The sequence below is a fragment of the Ceratotherium simum genome, chromosome 14 (assembly GCF_057802395.1).
Source record: "Ceratotherium simum simum isolate JZ-2026a chromosome 14, ASM5780239v1, whole genome shotgun sequence".
NCBI classification, from domain to species: domain Eukaryota; kingdom Metazoa; phylum Chordata; class Mammalia; order Perissodactyla; family Rhinocerotidae; genus Ceratotherium; species Ceratotherium simum.
Genome location: NC_141913.1, coordinates 33,018,683 through 33,036,606, shown reverse-complemented (window position 1 = coordinate 33,036,606; position 17,924 = coordinate 33,018,683). Strand labels below are relative to the sequence as shown.

Sequence of the window (17,924 nt, the reverse complement as noted above, 5' to 3'; positions counted from 1 at the left end):
TAGACCCATGCAAATATGATCATTTTACCTCGACAAAAAATTGCAAAAGCAATTCAAGGGAGAAAGGAAAGTCTTTTCCACAAATGGGATTGGAACAATTGATAATCCATACATAAACAAAAGTGAAGCTCGACCTAAATTTTGTATCTTTTTCAAAAATTAACTAAAAGTGGATTATAGATCTAAATGAAAATATAAAGCTATAAAAAAACTTTTAAAATAAAATCTTCTTAACTGGGGTTAGACCAAGTGTTCTTAGAAATGACACCAACAGCATGATCCACTAAAGAAAAAATTGATAAATGATACTTTTTCAAAATTAAAAAAATTTGCTTTCCCGAAGGCACTGTCAGGAGAATGACAAGCTACAGATTGGTAGAAAATACTTGTAAATCATACAAAGATATACATATTCCACCAGAATATACAAAGAAATATCAAAACTCAGCAATAATAAAATGAACTCAATTTAAAAAAAATAGGTAAGGTACTTGAACAGTGTTCAAGCAACTTAAAAAAGCAGGCTAGGAGACTGGGGTGGCTCTAATGCCTTGGTAGCCTCCGTAATCAAACTGAAATCTAAGCCAGAGTCAATGCATTAGAATCCAAGAAAGTGAAATATAAAACAACCAATCACAAACAGCCAACTCAGCTTTCCCAAATAAGACAATCGTTTAAGCTATAGCCAACCAAAAAATTGCTTTGCTTTGCTTCCAAGACTTCTGTATAAAAAACATGCACCCAGCTCCTGTTGGTGGAGAGATCCTTACCACTTTCATTTCAGCACTGCCCAATTCAAATTGAGATAAGCTCAAATAAACCCTTGAAAAATTTTAATGTGCCTCAGTTTACCTTTTAACAGACATTCCACCAAAAAGGATATATGGACATAAATACATGAAAAGATATTCAATATCATTAGCCACTAGAGAAATGCAAATTAAAACAAAATATGATATCTCTACATGCCTTGCGTACCTAGTAGAAAGACTAAAATAAAAAATGCTGACATACCAACTGTTGGTGAGGCTGTAAAGCAACTAGAACACTCATGCATTACTGATGGAAATGCAAAATGGCACATCCACTTTGGAAAATGGTTTGGCAGTTTCCTATCAAATGAAGCATAAACTTACCACAGGATCCACCAACCCAACTCCTGGGTATTTACTCTAGAGAAATAACAACATATATTTACCCCAAATCCTGGACCTGATTGTTTCTAGCAGTATTCTTTGTAATAGACAACAACTGGAAACAACCTAAATGCCTTTCATTGGGTAAATGATAAACAAAATATGTTCATCTGTAAAATTTAATATTCAGCAATAAAAAGGATCAAACTACTAATACGTGCAACAGCTTAGATGATTCTCAAAAGATGCTATGCTGAGTGAAAGAAGACCATCACACATACCATATGATTCCATTTATATGACATTCTCAAAAAGACAAAACTATAGTGATGGCGAGCATATCAATGGTTGCCAGGGTTTACCCTTGAGGTGAGTATAACAATAGATATACCACAAGGAAATTTTTGGGGGTGATGGAACATATCTTAATTGTGGTAGTGGTTATATGAATCTATACATGTGCTAAAATTCATAGAACCATATGCAAACAGAAAAAAGTCAATTTCTCTGTATAATAATTTAAAATGTTAAATTAAAAAATGGACACAAAGAAAACAATGCCCAGGATAGAAAAGACAACAGACAAAAAGAGGAGATAGAGGAAAGGAGACTAATAACAACAGGAGTTAAAAGGAAGCATAGTTCTGTGGCTACTATCCAGCCATTTGCTGGTAGACTACTAAATTATATATTTTTAAATTTCTCTATTCAAAGCGACATTCTTTCTTTTTTTCCCTCCCTCTCCCTCTCCTCTTTCTTTCTTCCTTCCTTCCTCACTCATCTCTCTGGCTAACTTCTTCCTTTCTCCTATCATCTTGCTATCTTTTTTTCCCGTTTTCCCATCCTTTTACTATTTCCTCTATATTGTTTTCTTTGTTCTTTCTTTCTTTCGTTTTTTTTTTTCTTTGCTTTTTCTTCCTTTCTTTCTTTGTTTCTTCGCTCATGCTATATTCTGGACATTAGCAACTATTTAGCCTTAGATGTTTTGATGACAATTCATAATTTTCTAGAACTTCAGTAGAACTAATCAGCTATTCTGGGAGCCATGACTGTACATCAAATGGACTAAATGTGGTTTTATGCTGAAAGTTAATTAGTTATATTTATTTATTCTTTTTTATTCCTTTTTTTTTTTTTTTTTTTGGTGAGGAAGATCAGCCCTGAGCTAACATCCAATGCCTATCTTCCTCTTTTTGCTGAGGGAGACTGGCCCTGAGCTAACATCCGTGCCCATCTTCCTCTACTTTATATGGGATGCCACCATAGCATGGCTTGACAAACGGTGCATTGGTGCGCACCCAGGATCCGAACCTGCGACCCCCGGGCCACCGAAGCAGAGCACAAGCACTTAACTGCTGTGCCACCTAGTCGGCCCCAGTAGGTTATATTTAAATTAAAAAAAAATCTGTTCCAGTAAAAGATGGGAGGGGGGCAGGAAAATGTGCAAACCAGACTAAATTAATTTCAGCAATTTCTAACTAATACATGTCATTGTGCACTGTCACCTAAAAATCTAACATTTTAATAATTGTAATTTGACTCTACTAAGCTACCACTAACTTTTTGTTTCTCCAGATTATGGATACCATCTCAGGTATCAAATGATTCCCCGAGTTAAACTTTTTTTTTTTTTTTGTGAGGAGATCAGCCCTGTGTTAACATCCGCCAATCCTCCTCTTTTTTTGCTGAGGAAGAAGGCCCTGAGCTAACATCTGTGCCCATCTTCCTCCACTTTATATGGGACGCCGCCACAGCATGGCTTGCCAAGCAGTGCGTCAGTGCGCGCCCGGGATCCGAACCAGCGAACCCCGGGCCGCCGCAGCGGAGCACGCGCACCCAACCGCTTGCGCCACCGGGCCGGCCCCCCTGAGTTAAACTTTTTAATTTCTTTTCTTGTTTCTTCCTTGCCACTGCTAAATCAATACCATTAAATGTTGATCTTAATTTTCCCGCTATTGCTCATGAGTATGTGTCTTGCTTTCCAAGAGAGATACTGTGAAGAGAGCCAAAACGGCATAATCATTACATGATTTTAGAGGCTCAAGTAGGGGGACAGGTGATTTTTACTTCTTTATTAATTTCCTCAAGTAGAGAAGGGTCCTTGGTCATATTCACAGATGTAAGTATTTAAAATACCTATCCCCTCAAGAAAAGTCACAAAAGGATTTTATTTCAGAGTATGCTATGAGCAATTGTCATTAGTTTTTCACCTGAGAGAAGGCATGTGCTTGCGAAGGGAAGAAGGGAAAAAAGATAAATAGATGAATACCAAATTTGTGGAGAAGTGAGTATATATGGTAAAGAAAGTTTGCATAAAGCAAGGATGAGGATGTCAAAGACATATTTCACCTTCAAATTTTTATTTCGGACCTGTGCATTGCTATATCTAGACTTTTGGAATTTGTAATAGTACTTGAAAAGGGGGTTCAGTAATGTGGAGATTAGAACTATTTCTTCTGGGGTAGTGAATTGTTTCTTAGCATCAAATAATTGGACAGAAGCTCAAAGGACACGGTTCTAAACCTTCCCATGCCTACCTCTCCAATCTGATGCTGGATAACCGTTCCAGCTCCCTGAACTTTGCCCCTAACTTAATTATGTACATAATCAAACGCATTACATGCTGTGGAGTTCCTAGGGTTGCCTGGTGAAATCTATGACTTTTATCTTGTTCGTTTCATTTGGTAATGCTGAGACCATGCAATGAACATTTAAAATGCATATTCGTTTTATGTGAAAGTTCAAAAAGTTCACATTTCATATACATTTTCTCTGTATAACCTTTATGCAGAACTGATTTCTAGTACTTTCGATCTTCATACTAACCATCTATTTTTATAACATCTATACCTAGGTAAGAGAAATAGCTCAGAACTGATATGTTACTGTAAATCCAAAGAGGAAGTGCAGATCTTTCACTCTGAGATAGGATTGAAACTGAGTAGATATGAAAGTTAAAGTTCAGATGAATACTCAATTTTTGGAAAAAAATATTAAATCATAGATGCATAATAAATTATGCACAGTCCATCTCTAATTTAATTTATTTTTCTGCTTTAAGTCCAATTGCTAGTCATATTTTCCTCCCTTACATGCATCCATCTTAATACCTACCCTAGTTTGTTTGTATTTGCCCTTGAAAATATATTTACACTTGTAAAATAGGTAGCAATGTTAAGAGTACACACACACATACACTTTTTGGTAAACTTTTTTGACATATAACATATATACACACAGAAGAGTACACAAATTATAACTGAACAACTCAATAAATTTAAAAAAAGAACCTTATTAACTACTGCCCCGATCAAGATAAAGAATATTAACACCCCAGAAATCTCCATTTTGCTCCATCTCAGTTATTGCCTCCTACAAAGATAATCACAATATGACTACTGTTAACATTGATAAGGTTTTCTTATTTTTTTGAAATTTAAGTAAATAGATCTTATAGTGTTTACTCTTTTTGTTTTTCATCTGGTTTCTCTCATTCAACATTGTGTTTATAAGATTCATCCTTGTTATTTATAGCATTTTTGTTCTTTTTCACTTCTGTATAGTGTTCTGGTATATAAAGTTATTTATTCAGTCTAGTATAGGATAGTCTAGATAGGAAAGGCAAGCTGTTTCCAATTTCTGGCTACTGCAAACAATGCCGCTATGAACATTCTTGAACTTGTATATAGTCATTTCAGTTTAGAATTTAGCAATGAGTGGAATTGCAGTGCCATAGCTTATGTCTATGTTCCGCTTTACCAGATACTGTCAAACAGTTTTTCAGGAGGAGAAAGAAGATGCTGACAGATACAGGACATGGGAGAATGCAATCTGAGTGTAAGAATCATAATGAATCTACAGTCATGAAGAAAAAGGTCAATACGGACAGACTGAATGGGATAGAAGGTGATAGCTGTGGAATACTGCTGACCAAGCTTTGTAGAAGGTACCAAGTAAAAGAAATATGAATGTAATTATGATCTAATAAGTTTTTTTCCCAGTTCTGGAGGAAGGGACATCCTTGTCTCCTGTAGTCTGTAAGCTCCATGAGGGCAAGGATCATTTTTATCATCTTGACCAACATAAATTCCCTACTTACCAAAAATCTAGGAAGTAGTAATGTTTAATAAGTATATACTGAAAGAAAGAAAAGAAGAAAGAAGGGAAGTTTATAAGCTTTTTTGAGTTTAGGCTAATGAGTTTTTCACTTATGAGCCATCAAAGCCTAATCTAGGTTGGCATATAGTAAAGGCGGAATATGCTGAAGAAAAACAAATGTAGAAATGGTACATAGTGAAGGGATTTCTGTGATACCGATTGGGAAAGCATTTGTCTTGCAGGATTTTGACTTGGGTGTGCTTGTAATATACATCTATTTTATTAACATTAGAGCCAGCATTCTTAATAGAATGATATGGAACATTAAAACAATTATCCATTATCCATTATCAGATGCTTCATTCTCCTCCACCCACATACCAGTAAAATGCCTTTGTATTACTAATCTGAGTATTACTAAAGATTACTGAAGATCATTGCAACATTTTCAAAACCTTTTGAAATTTTCTTTTGCCTAACAGAAGGTTCTAAACAAATCCACCAATAATATTTTTAAGTAAGGAAATGGAGAAAATATAGACTAAACTATATAATTAATAAACTATATAAATCAACTCTATAAGTCAAACTATATATTAAGTTAGAATGAATAAAATGGATAAAAACAATCATATAATGAGTCATCAGTAGTCTTTAAATTCAACCGGATTTCTTAAAACCAAACTGAATTCAAGTGTTCTGTTCATTGTTTCTCAAAGTATATGTAGACATTTGCAATCGGCAATAAACTAGGGTAAACGCCGAACCACTTCAACAAAGAATCATTCTGAAGTAAACACCGCCGCTTGTACAGAACGGTCTGCGTTTCCCAGGGCAGGAACTTGTTTGAGGCTGTGTTTTGGGTGGCAAAAAGGTGGTTACCTAGCAACAACCCCTCCTCCCAAGTCTCTGCTGCAAGAGTGGTATTGCTCACGTCAACGAATTGATTACTCGTTTGCTGGATCTAAAGAGAACTATGTAATAAGGTGGGAGGGTGTGACTCTCAATCATAAGAAATTTAACGGTTTTTCTTCTGTGTTGGGTCAGCTTCCCACTCCTCATCTGGTGCTGCTAGAAGTTTGTCTAGAGAGGTTGGCTAATTAATAATATGCTATTCATCAAATGAAAATGAGGGAAACCTCTGACATTTTAATTAATAACATTGGTTTTCAGTTTGCTTTTAAAGCAAGCAATGAAATAGTTACTATGTCCACAATACCATTAATTCTGGGCAAGAGGTAATCTTATCACAATATGTCCTTAGAAATGAGACAGCCCCTGGTGGGGTGGCATTCTGTAGAAACAGAGTTTAAACAATCTAGACAGGTTTTAGATGACAGCATTTTACCACCTGAAAGTAAAATTAATGAGATGCTAATTTATATAGAACATACACATAAGGTACTTATGTTTACAACAACTGAGGTTAACCATATGTTAACAATAACTTAGCTAGAAAACACACATTTTTAGTAAGCCTCACCTCATATATTTTGTCTACCTGTGATACACATCACAAATAAATACCACTCTCTCTTTTATCTAATGGATATTTATTCCTAGGAACAATCCCACCAGATGCATGCACAACTGGGGAAGCAAGTAATCTGAATGAAGTGGAAAGATAAGGACACAAAACACAGACTCTGCCAGTGGAAAAATTAAATGCAGGACATTGTTTGTGTGTTTACATAGCACAATGATACAAGTTTAAGAAAAATCTTTTAGAAGAATGTTAAAATGCCAAGTATGTGGGAGTAAATAGAAAGGGGAAGAAAAGGAACTTTGGTTGATAAAATTTTCCATGAGGCAAAAGACGGAAGCCAATTTCTCCACCAACACAGTCCTGACGCTCAGAGTGGCTTCTTGCCAATGTGCAGGAACCTGTCACTTGTACAGTAGCTTTCTGAGACTCAGTCAGTGCCCCCGCCTCCCCCAGCCCAGCACAGACTGACTGTCATTTGCTCACTAAGCTCCAGAGCAAAGGAATTCTTTGTGGAGCAATAATTGACAGTTGGAGTTACAGCCTGAGTTCTCTCCTTTGGAAAATTGCTAAACACTTGTTTTACAAAGGTACACTCTTCAGATTAATCAGATTCTGACATCATATTTTTCCCAGTTCCTCAACCCCAGGAATATCATCAGTTCACAAAAAACTAAGTTTTCCTTTGAAAATAATCAATAATTATCAATGTCATTTTAGATTTTGGTCTGATTCTTGTAACTATTTTACACAAACCTATTAGGAGTCAGGGCTTTTAACTAGAAATGTGATTCCAGAAGCAGACTCATTATATGCAAAAGTCATAACTGAGAGTGAGTCTGAATACAGAAGGGATTACGCCCATCTGTTCCTAAGTACTTTGGTCAAATGTCAGATATTAAAGGGAAGGGAGCCGACAGACAGATGGAGCAACAATATCAGCAAAATGTTTAAACTAATAATGTATGAGAAAATAAGTAATTATAATGGGAAAACTGTTGTCTTATTTCAAATGGATCAATGTGCAGTGAATTTTTTTCTAACATAGGTATAATACATCGAAGAAAAATTTAGAAAGCCAGAAATATATTCTCGCATTTTACAATGGGTCATTTAATGCAGAAATTTCTCTCTTCTTACTCTACCCGTGAATCACCTCTGTAAATCGCATTATTCTGATAACGCACAGACACATTTTTACTGATCTTGATGGTCAGAAGATTTCATATTAGGAAGTGACAGCGATGAGTTTCGGGGCTCATCTCCATGTGCCTCTGAGCCCCCGCAAAACAGCAAAGCTACTCTCCAGTTGTCCAACAGTTAAAATAATTGATGAGTGTGTGTTGAATCCTCAGGAGAGAAGGGAGGAAGAAAAAAGGAAGGGGAGAGGGGAGGCTTGCAGGGAAGAGGGGAGGGGGGCAAGTGCTGATTTCAACCCTCTAGCGTCAGGATTGCGTCAATTCGGGTTTCAGCCACGTCTAGAGTCTCGGAGACGAGCTTCTCAGAAGAGCCAAAACAGGAACAGGGTGGCAAATCAGTGCGCTAGGGCGAGTGGACCTCCCTCTTTGCCTCCTCCCCGCTCCAGGCGCAGGTCCCCTGGGCTCTGCGCTGTTGTTTTCAGCACTCGGGAAAGCCGGCGCTTCAGATCCAGGCAAGTGAACCAAGCCGGGGAGTTTTCCGTTCAGCACCTCGGACAGAACACGCAGCAAAAAATGGCTCCGATCACTCCCAGCCGGGAAGAATTTGGTAAGCAAGTTACTCAACTTATAACTGCGTTTGTTCCTTGAATACTCCGGCGTGGACTGTGTTTTTTCCGCGGGATTTTGAATATAGATTTCCTAGGTAGTTAATCTGTAAGGAAAATGAGAACATTAAATGGACAATCGTGGCTTATCTCTGTTGTTTCTCCCTTCCTTGGTATCTTTCTCCTTACAATTGCCTTCTGCTAGGGGGATTTTACATCCAAGAAGTTCCTAAACGTTCAGGTAGCTCTGTAAAACGCAGCACGCGCTGAGTAAAGGAAAAGGGGTCTGTTGTTTACTTGTCATTAATTCTGTAGGTGATTTTTATTTGTAGGTAATTCTGTATTTAACTTGTTAGGGGACGCCAAATGTTTCTGTGATTACATAAGGGTTTGATCTTGGTATAAAAGAACTTATATATTGGGGGTTTGGGATGTATGTTTTATTAGAGTGTATCATAAGGATGTTTTTCTTGTATCCTTGAAATATGCTGCTGGTGACAGACACAGAATCCTACGTTGCTAGGCTTAAAGGGATATTGGAAATGAACTAGCTTAGCCCATTTCATGTCAAAGGTGAGGTAACCAAAGCCTAGAGAGATGAGGGAAGTGTTGCAAGTCAAACAGTTTGCTAAAAGCTACTGGAAACTAGAATTAGGACTCCTATTTTCCAGTTCAATTTCCCTTTTCCTATACCAAATTTTTGGCACCATTGCTCTTTCTCTCTTTGAGTAAATAAAATCAGATGTACTTCTTCAAATAAAAAAGTAGTATTTTTAGGTCCCATTATACTCCAAAGGCAAGAGATCAGAGTTTTACTTACTTTACAAGTATTCAAAAAAAAAATCAAGGAATTTTATAGAAGTTTGTGAATAAGGAATGATATCTATAAGTGCATGATAATTATTATTAAATTGAGTGAAATGACTGAGATCTTTGCTCTCAAAAGCTTAAGATCTTATCAGTAGAGAATACATAGGGAGTAGTTGAGTCTTTCCATGTTATAGGGAATATTTTGCCATTTGACATAAATATTAAACAGAAACAATTTGTGATATTATTTTCAGAAATGAGTTTCACAGCCTTCCATTTGAGTGATTGAGTTTATATTGTTGTGAAGTTTATTCCCAATTTCTTATTTGAAAATCAGAAATTTTCTAATACTGAGGTATTTTCAGACTGTGCTAGTGAAAAATATCTTGTAGCTTGGGCCATCAGTCTATTTTTAAAACTCATTTTCTATTGCTTTTATTGTTCTTCTTGCATTGGCTAAAGAATTGCCTTAGTTCATGACTTTGCTTTTGCTCCATGGCTTGGATTATCAGAGAGTCCAGGAGGGGATTTTTTTTCCCCCACAAAGACTTGAATAGAAGGAAAAACTGAAAAGCTGATGCTAAGTTTAGCTGATTATCTTTAGCTCTTGCCTTATTGTTTTTCGATAGTATTCACTGCTTTTTCTATTTGGGGAATTCAAAGGTTTATTTTTCATCTCTATATGATTCAGCTTCTTGATATAATTAAATTACAGAATTTTTCTTGTCGTTTTATTTTTTTTTTGCTTTTTTAAAATCTTCTTAGATACTTCTGCTCTTATTTGCCATTTCTTAATCTTATATTCTTTGAGTTCAGTTTTGTGATTACGAGGTAGATAGGCAGAAGATTTGGGGGGATGGGGAAGGGGAGTAACAAAAGATTGTTCTTCTAGGGGTTATTTAAACAAGATTTAACCCTTTCCTGACTGGGACTTTTAACTTTATTATTTACTATTTGGGTTAAAAAAAACAGATTGGAATGAAACTAAATGCAGGTGATATTACATTAGTTATATTTATTTTGATTATATTAAACATTGACTCAATTGATGCACTGTGTTCAGATATAGCAATACTGCTTTTACTTACAGTGTTACTAATCATTTGCTGAAGAAATATGCTTGCATATGGAACATGGTAAGCTTTATTCATAATCAATGTTACCTAATGTCAGTAATTTAATGTGCCCTCGTTCAAGGAAAGAATGCCAATTTCACTTTGATTACCATTTGCCATATGGAAATGTGCTAGGAAAATACTAGGTATGGATAAAATTGAACTCTAAATTATCTATACTCACTCTTCTCATTACATATGTAGAAATGATGATTAACTTATAACCATTGTTTGGTTTTTATCCTACTTAGGTGGAATTAATTTGTACTTTAGATAATTCAATGTTGTTTGAGGAATTTTAGGTGGGTATACAAGGAGTTTATAGTGTTATAAGTTGTATAATGTTAACATCCGGGTGTTCATCTCTTTTTGTTCTTTTTTTCCCTAATAAATGTACATTTCTTTTACTACCGTTTCATAATTTGGATGGAAATTACTAATGTTTGTGACAACGGCAGATAATGTTCCACTATTTCTTAAAATTACCCAAACCACTGAGTCCCTAGATGTTTGCTGCTTGAATCCTGGATGAATAAAGAACTACTAAGAATACAGAATCTCTCAGTATTTGAAGAATGTGCATTTAGAGTTTTATAGTCAGTAAGAATTGATGCTTCTGGAAAGCCTCAAAATGTCAATGAACACGTAATGTAATTAGTACTGACCTATCATGCTGTAGTTGACGCACATCCTCTGAGAAAACAGAGGTAGGTCAGGGTCGTTTAACATCCCCCCATCCCCAATCCAGGCCCAGTTTCATCTTTTCATTTTATTTATGAAAAACTACTGAAATAAAGAAGTTTTCATCATACTGTATATTTTTTATGTGTGTCACCCAGGGGATATGTTTATTCTTGAAGGTGATGTGAAATGTGGACATAACTCATACCCAGACCAGTCAGAAAGTAATTCACTCTGTGCAACCTACAGCAATTGCCAGCTCTAGTATACTTTTCAAATAGGTTCATATCTCCAACTCTGCTCCTTTAATGTATGTTATTGGTCATTTGATTTTTCAGATGAAATCCCCACAGTGGTGGGGATCTTCAGTGCATTTGGCCTGGTCTTCACAGTCTCTCTGTTTGCATGGATCTGCTGTCAGAGAAAATCATCGAAGTCTAACAAGACTCCTCCATATAAATTTGTGCATGTGCTAAAGGGAGTTGATATTTACCCTGAAAACCTAAATAGCAAAAAGAAGTTTGGAGCAGATGACAAAAATGAAGTAAAGAATAACCCAGCTGTGCCAAAGAATTCATTGCACCTTGACCTTGAGAAGAGAGATCTCAATGGCAATTTTCCCAAAACAAATGTCAAAGCTGGCAGCCCTTCTGATCTGGAGAATGTGACCCCAAAGCTCTTTTCAGAAGGGGGAAAAGAGGCAATTTCCCCTGATAGCTTAAAGTCTAGCACTTCCCTTTCTTCAGAAGAAAAACAAGAGCAGCTGGGAACCCTCTTCTTTTCCTTAGAGTACAACTTTGAGAAGAAAGCATTCGTGGTAAATATCAAGGAAGCCCGTGGCTTGCCGGCCATGGATGAGCAGTCGATGACCTCTGACCCATACATCAAAATGACGATCCTCCCAGAGAAGAAGCATAAAGTGAAAACCAGAGTTCTGAGGAAGACCTTGGATCCAGCTTTTGATGAGACCTTTACATTCTATGGGATCCCCTACACTCAGATCCAAGAGTTGGCCTTGCACTTCACAGTCTTGAGTTTTGACAGATTTTCAAGAGATGATATCATTGGAGAAGTCCTTATTCCTCTTGCAGGCATTGAATTAACTGATGGAAAAACGTTAATGAACAGAGAGATTATCAAGAGAAATGTTAGGGTAATTCCTTTTTAGTGCTTAAAGTATTTATAAACAATCTTTTATGTAGCTTTTCTGTATCTAGGGGATTTTCATTAAAATGATAAATTTTGTACATATCATCTTTACTATGTTTAATTATTATTAATCATAATCAAATGGGGAGCAAGAGAGTAGAGTAGATGAAAGGAAATAAATCTCAGAACTGAAATGCTTAAAGTATTTTAGTAATATAAAATAAATAGGCATCCTTTATGGATATTTAAATACCATGTATATAAATATTTTTGTTAATTTCTATCATAAGTATTTTGAATGACTGCCACTTAAACTAAAATGCAGGCAAATGTTTCTTATTCATAAGCAAGTTAACAAAGATGTTTCAAGGTCAGCATAATTGAATCTGAAATTGAAATTTAAAATTAAATCAATTCACCCTGAGGATTTGGAAGTTGTATTGACTTTTCATAGAATTGCTTTTCAAGGAGGAGACATCACATTATTTTGAATAATAAATGTCCATCTTTATCTTGTACAATAGGAAGTGATTTACTCTGCCTTTGTAGTTATAGTACTGCTGTAGTTCTTGGATTATTAGAAAATGATAAGTCATCCATTAATCAAATTTAATCCTATCTTCACTTTAAATACAGAACTCAGTTGATTCCAATGGTACTATTTCAGAGTAGCTTTGTCTATAAGGCATAACTTTATAGAATACCATAAAGCTCATTTTGACCGTATACTCACCTTTGTCTCTTTGTTGAAATTAATGAAAGTCACAGTCCAGAAACATTAAGTAGCTTGTTTGAAACACCTGGCTGCTTAGTGGCACAGTGGGAATAAAGATCTGTTCCCTACTCTTATTCTTCTTAGAGCACTTATTTATACAGTTACCCCATGTCAGCTTTTGTAAAAATATATATTGAAGATTTAGGATCTCTGGTCAGCCATCATTCTTGGTTATAATCAAGCCCTAAGTTTACATTTTGTTACTTTCCATTACAATTTGTACTATGAGTTCTTGGTCATCTTACCTAATGTCTTTAAAGTACAGATACAGTAAAAACTAAGTAGCAAACAAAGAAAAATCCTATAATCTTGTCCAAAAACAAAGCATTAAAAATTGAGTCAATTCTCTCCAATACTTAATTCATTTCTTGGATTAAATAAAGACTTTGGGTGGGGGCTGGCGTCACAAAATTTTAACTCCATCAGCCCTCTGTGCCAGGAGAGTAGTGGAAGTCAGAATAAATTTCAGTTGGTCTGAGTTCAAATTCCAATATCAGTGCTAAAGAATCTGAAATCAAATCAAACTTGAGTCATTTTGACCTATAAAGATCCATTCAAATAATTAGAAAATTTTTATTACTATTAATAACTTCAAAAAGCAGAGATTTAATTAAAAAGCAAAAACTAAAATACCTCTGTGTAGGCTGCACTCTAAATATCCTCTTAAATGTTTGTAGTAGTGGGTGTGGCTAACTCATTACAAATTTTAACGTTCTGTAGTACCTAAAAGGACCACAAGATGGCAGGCAGTTGTTTTTAGGAGGTGATGGTACCTGAGAAAAGCTTATAGCTGTTCTTGGATTCCTTAGGATATTCAAATAAAAATAAGTGAGAAAACTACATTTAAGTAACTATACGATTATATTGATTTAAAATGTAATGTCAAGTGCAACTTTTAAAACTAAAAAATAATAAAAATATTTATACCACATCTCTCTTTGTTTAGAAGTCTTCAGGACGGGGTGAGTTACTGATCTCTCTCTGCTATCAGTCTGCCACAAACACTCTCACTGTGGTCGTTTTAAAAGCTCGACATCTGCCTAAATCTGATGTGTCTGGACTTTCAGGTAAGAACGCTTCAGAAAAACTCGGGCTCAGTGTATAAGTGAGTAATACATTGGGCAAAATAGTGAACAGCTAACATAGTCATGATTTTCGTTTACCTTTTATTCACAATCACAAGTGATGTGATTGTTTTTCTGTTTCTCATTTAATAAAACATTAACGGGAGCAATGCCATTAGCAAGAAGAAGAAAACTACATAGTTCTAAGATCTTAGCCAAAGCTAGTACATGGTAGGTGTCCGACTGGATGGGGTTGAAGCAGAAAGTAGTGATAAATGCAGAAGTGAGAGGCCATTGCCAAAAATACAGCAATGGAAGCAAAGTTAAGGTTTGGGAGAAGAGTTCTTAATTTTAGTATTTTAAATGAGCCTGCCTACCCTTACACTGTGATTATGTTTTATTATATTTCCTTTAATTCCGTATGTATCTGCTTTAAGAATTAGCTTTTAGTTTTGTGACTAATGTTATTAAAATAATAATACCTTGTTATATAGCATGATGAGAAATAACACATGACTTGTGGGTTTAAATGGTCTGAGTTCAAATCCTAACCGTTCCATTTCTTAGCATAGTAACCTTAGGTATGTTTCTTAAACTCTATACAAACTGAATGTAACAATACTTATGTTGATGGGGATTGTGAGGACTAGAAAGATCTACTTCATTTAATATCTAGTTTTATTATTATAACTCGATAATGGAAGTTGAACACATGGTGTTAAAGGTTTAGCATAGGAAGCTAAAATTAACTTATATGCTGCAACCAGAAAAATAGCAAAAAATAATGTAATTAAATGTGTGATCAAGTGGCATGATCCTAAAATCCATACACTATAGGAGACATAGGGAAGGTCAACACTGGGAAACAGAAAGCAAATCCAGCAGATGATTAAAGAAGCACAGAAAAGTTAAAGCCAAAAAAGGCATTGCCGTTGTGATTCTAAATGCCTATTCAACAGAAAACCCAGCCCAAGCACAGAGAGGTAGAGAGACACATCCAAAGTCATACAACTTAGTAAGGTTAGATGTTGTCTAACGTTAGTAATCAGAATGGGTCATTAGAATCTTCTATTTTCTTCCCCTTTATGTTATCTCTTCCTCCTGCCATTATAGCTCCTTTGCCATCCTCTGGCTTAGAGCTGTTTTCTCTTATGTTGCACATTCTTACTTATTTTCAATTTGTTGACAATAGAGAAGCCAAGCTTTATCCATATTTTCACTTTGTTCTGACTTGTTTTCACTGTAATCACATTTTATTGGCATGCAGAAATCTCTGAGGGCACCGTTATCTTGAGATCAGCTCCTCAGCCAGCTTCTGTCCTTGTAATGTCTGTTGTTTATCATCGCAGATCCCTATGTTAAAGTGAACCTGTACCATGCCAAAAAGAGAATCTCCAAAAAGAAGACTCATGTGAAGAAATGCACCCCCAACGCAGTGTTCAATGAACTGTTTGTCTTTGATATTCCTTGTGAGGGTCTTGAAGAGATAAGCGTTGAGTTTCTGGTTTTGGATTCCGAAAGGGGATCCCGAAATGAAGTGATTGGGCGGTTGGTCCTGGGAGCAGCAGCAGAAGGAACCGGTGGAGAGCACTGGAAGGAGATCTGTGACTATCCCAGGAGACAAATCGCCAAGTGGCATATGCTCTGTGATGGGTAGCATCCTAGCCATGAGTTGGAACTTAATAATTTTTGCCAGGCAAGGAGCAATTTTCTTTCTTTCCAACATGTGATTGCAAGCTTGTGACAGCAAGCTACTTTTTTTTGTTAGAAATGGATTGAATTAGCAGACCAGAAAGTAACTGTAAATGTGTATCATGACAATTTCCCCCTTTATTAGAGAAGTTGGATGAATTTTCATAAGATATTTGATTTTCCCTGCAGGTTACCAGTGATATAAATAAGGGTAACCAAGCATTTTATAAACACTGCACTGCAATCCCCGGTTATGGAGGTGGTTTAAGTGATGACGATCTCATTGGATTATGTCTTTGGAAGTCAAAGTGAGTGTTAGGATTTAGAAATGAAAAACATGCCCTCTCTTATGAAAATTCATCCATTTTTCTTCAAATGGGGACGTCTATTTTTCTTTAAATCCAAAGATAAAGAAGTGTTCTCTAGTTTGTTTCTATTAATCATGTCATGTGCAAATGGTTGTCCTGCATATAAAAGTATATGGTCATTTCTTTTTGGTTTGTAATTATTTGATACAATTTTATCATAAGAGGAGTAACAGGTTTGTTTCAAAAAGACAGTGAACAAGCTGAGAAACCATTTTATCAAAGGGCTGAGTTGAGAACACTGTGGCTGAAGTATGATTTTTCTCCCCCCTTAGGTTATATGTGAGTTAAAATGTTGTAAAATATCTCACAAAAGAACCACAGACTTGAATTATTCATTGCCTGTAACAAGCATCAGTGTGGTCTAAGAAAGCCCTATTTACCTTTGTGGAAGTTGTTGAATTAGCTAGTGGGTAAAGAAATAAACTTCAGCTAGAAACCCAGTTAGAAATGCAGTTTTCTTATAGGAGATATGTATAGTATGCAAGTTTATGTTCAGGGCTACCCCTTGTATACAGAAAGGGCATGGCTAAGTAAATATTCATTCAGCTTGTTTTCCCCCAGAAAGGGCTAAGCTACTATTTGAAAAGAAACAAACAAAAAAGACTGAAGTTTTAACCATTACCAAATAGAAAACATTACTTAAACCAACAAAGTAATGAGAATAGAAAAATAGTTATACAACAAGCCTAATATAATTTACACATGTTCACACAAAATATATTTAGGCTGTCAAATTAACACAACAAAGTATGTTTCCCTATCTTCTTCTTGGTTAATTTGTCTTGAGCTGTTGTCTGTGGAACAGTTTATAGACTTGTATTCTGTACTGTTTTAAAGTGCTAGGACTCTGAAATTCAATAAGAACTTGATAGAGTAAAGCAGAGCCCTGGGATCATTTGGAAAGAATTCACTTGAGGTAATGTCACTATATATGAGTTTTTAGAAAAGTATGAGTGAAACTCGGGTACAGTTGAATTATTAAATATGCAAGTTAGAAATGAAGTCTACTGAAAAACTTACATTTTGAGTCAGGTTTTGTGTCAGTACTTTAGCAGTTTTTGAGAATGTGTTTGATATCTCAGTGTTTGTAAATTCTATGACAATGCATTTTCAAAACAACTTATACGTGCTTTTTATGCCTATGCCTAATGTAAAAAAAAAAGTTTTACATTCTGTATGTACAAAAATGGAAACCAACCTCTTTTTTGTGCTTTAAGATGACTTTGGGATTAAAAAAGAATATTCTCCATCATTGTCTTCATTCCACCACAAAGTCACCTCACAGTATCTTGGTCCACTCAGCATTTCTGTGAAAGCAACATGACATGAATTGTAGTCAGTGTGTGGTGGGGAAGTCAAATGGCCTTTTTATGATGTATATTTGGTGTCCTGAGCCATGAAATATAATATATTTTGCAGCTCTGAAAAGTTGTGAGAAGTCAGCTCTAAGTATCCTTCACAACAGCCAAAAGTTAATGGTGGTACCAAGTGAAGGATGGTTGTGGGAGGAGGATGATTTTTTTTTAAGTGGAACAACAGAACCAACAACAGATACTTTTAAAATTACAATGAACAATTTGTAAATAGTTTTTAGTTTTTAAAGTTTACAGTGTTTTTGAGTGTGAAAAGTTGAGTAAAACTATTTGCAACTGCTTTTAAGAAAAGAAAGAAGAAAAAGTAGAAAGTTGAAACAGGCAGGGACATATGTAATCCCATCATCTGCTGAAAATTGTACCGTTTTCTAATGTATTACAATATCAGTGTGAATATCTTAAATTCTGTTACAAATCCTGCACTGTATTAAACATG

General features: G+C 35.6%; 1 protein-coding gene across 1 annotated transcript; it reads left to right on the top strand.

Annotated features, from left to right (window-relative positions):
* The first annotated feature begins 8,334 nt into the window (after positions 1-8,334).
* SYT4 (synaptotagmin 4) lies at positions 8,335-16,054 on the top strand. Its single transcript, XM_004422486.3, has 4 exons — positions 8,335-8,463; positions 11,406-12,220; positions 13,938-14,058; positions 15,405-16,054. The coding sequence occupies exons 1-4, from the start codon at positions 8,430-8,432 to the stop codon at positions 15,710-15,712; spliced, it is 1,278 nt and encodes a 425-aa protein (XP_004422543.1). The 5' UTR covers positions 8,335-8,429; the 3' UTR covers positions 15,713-16,054.
* The last annotated feature ends 1,870 nt before the right edge of the window (positions 16,055-17,924 follow it).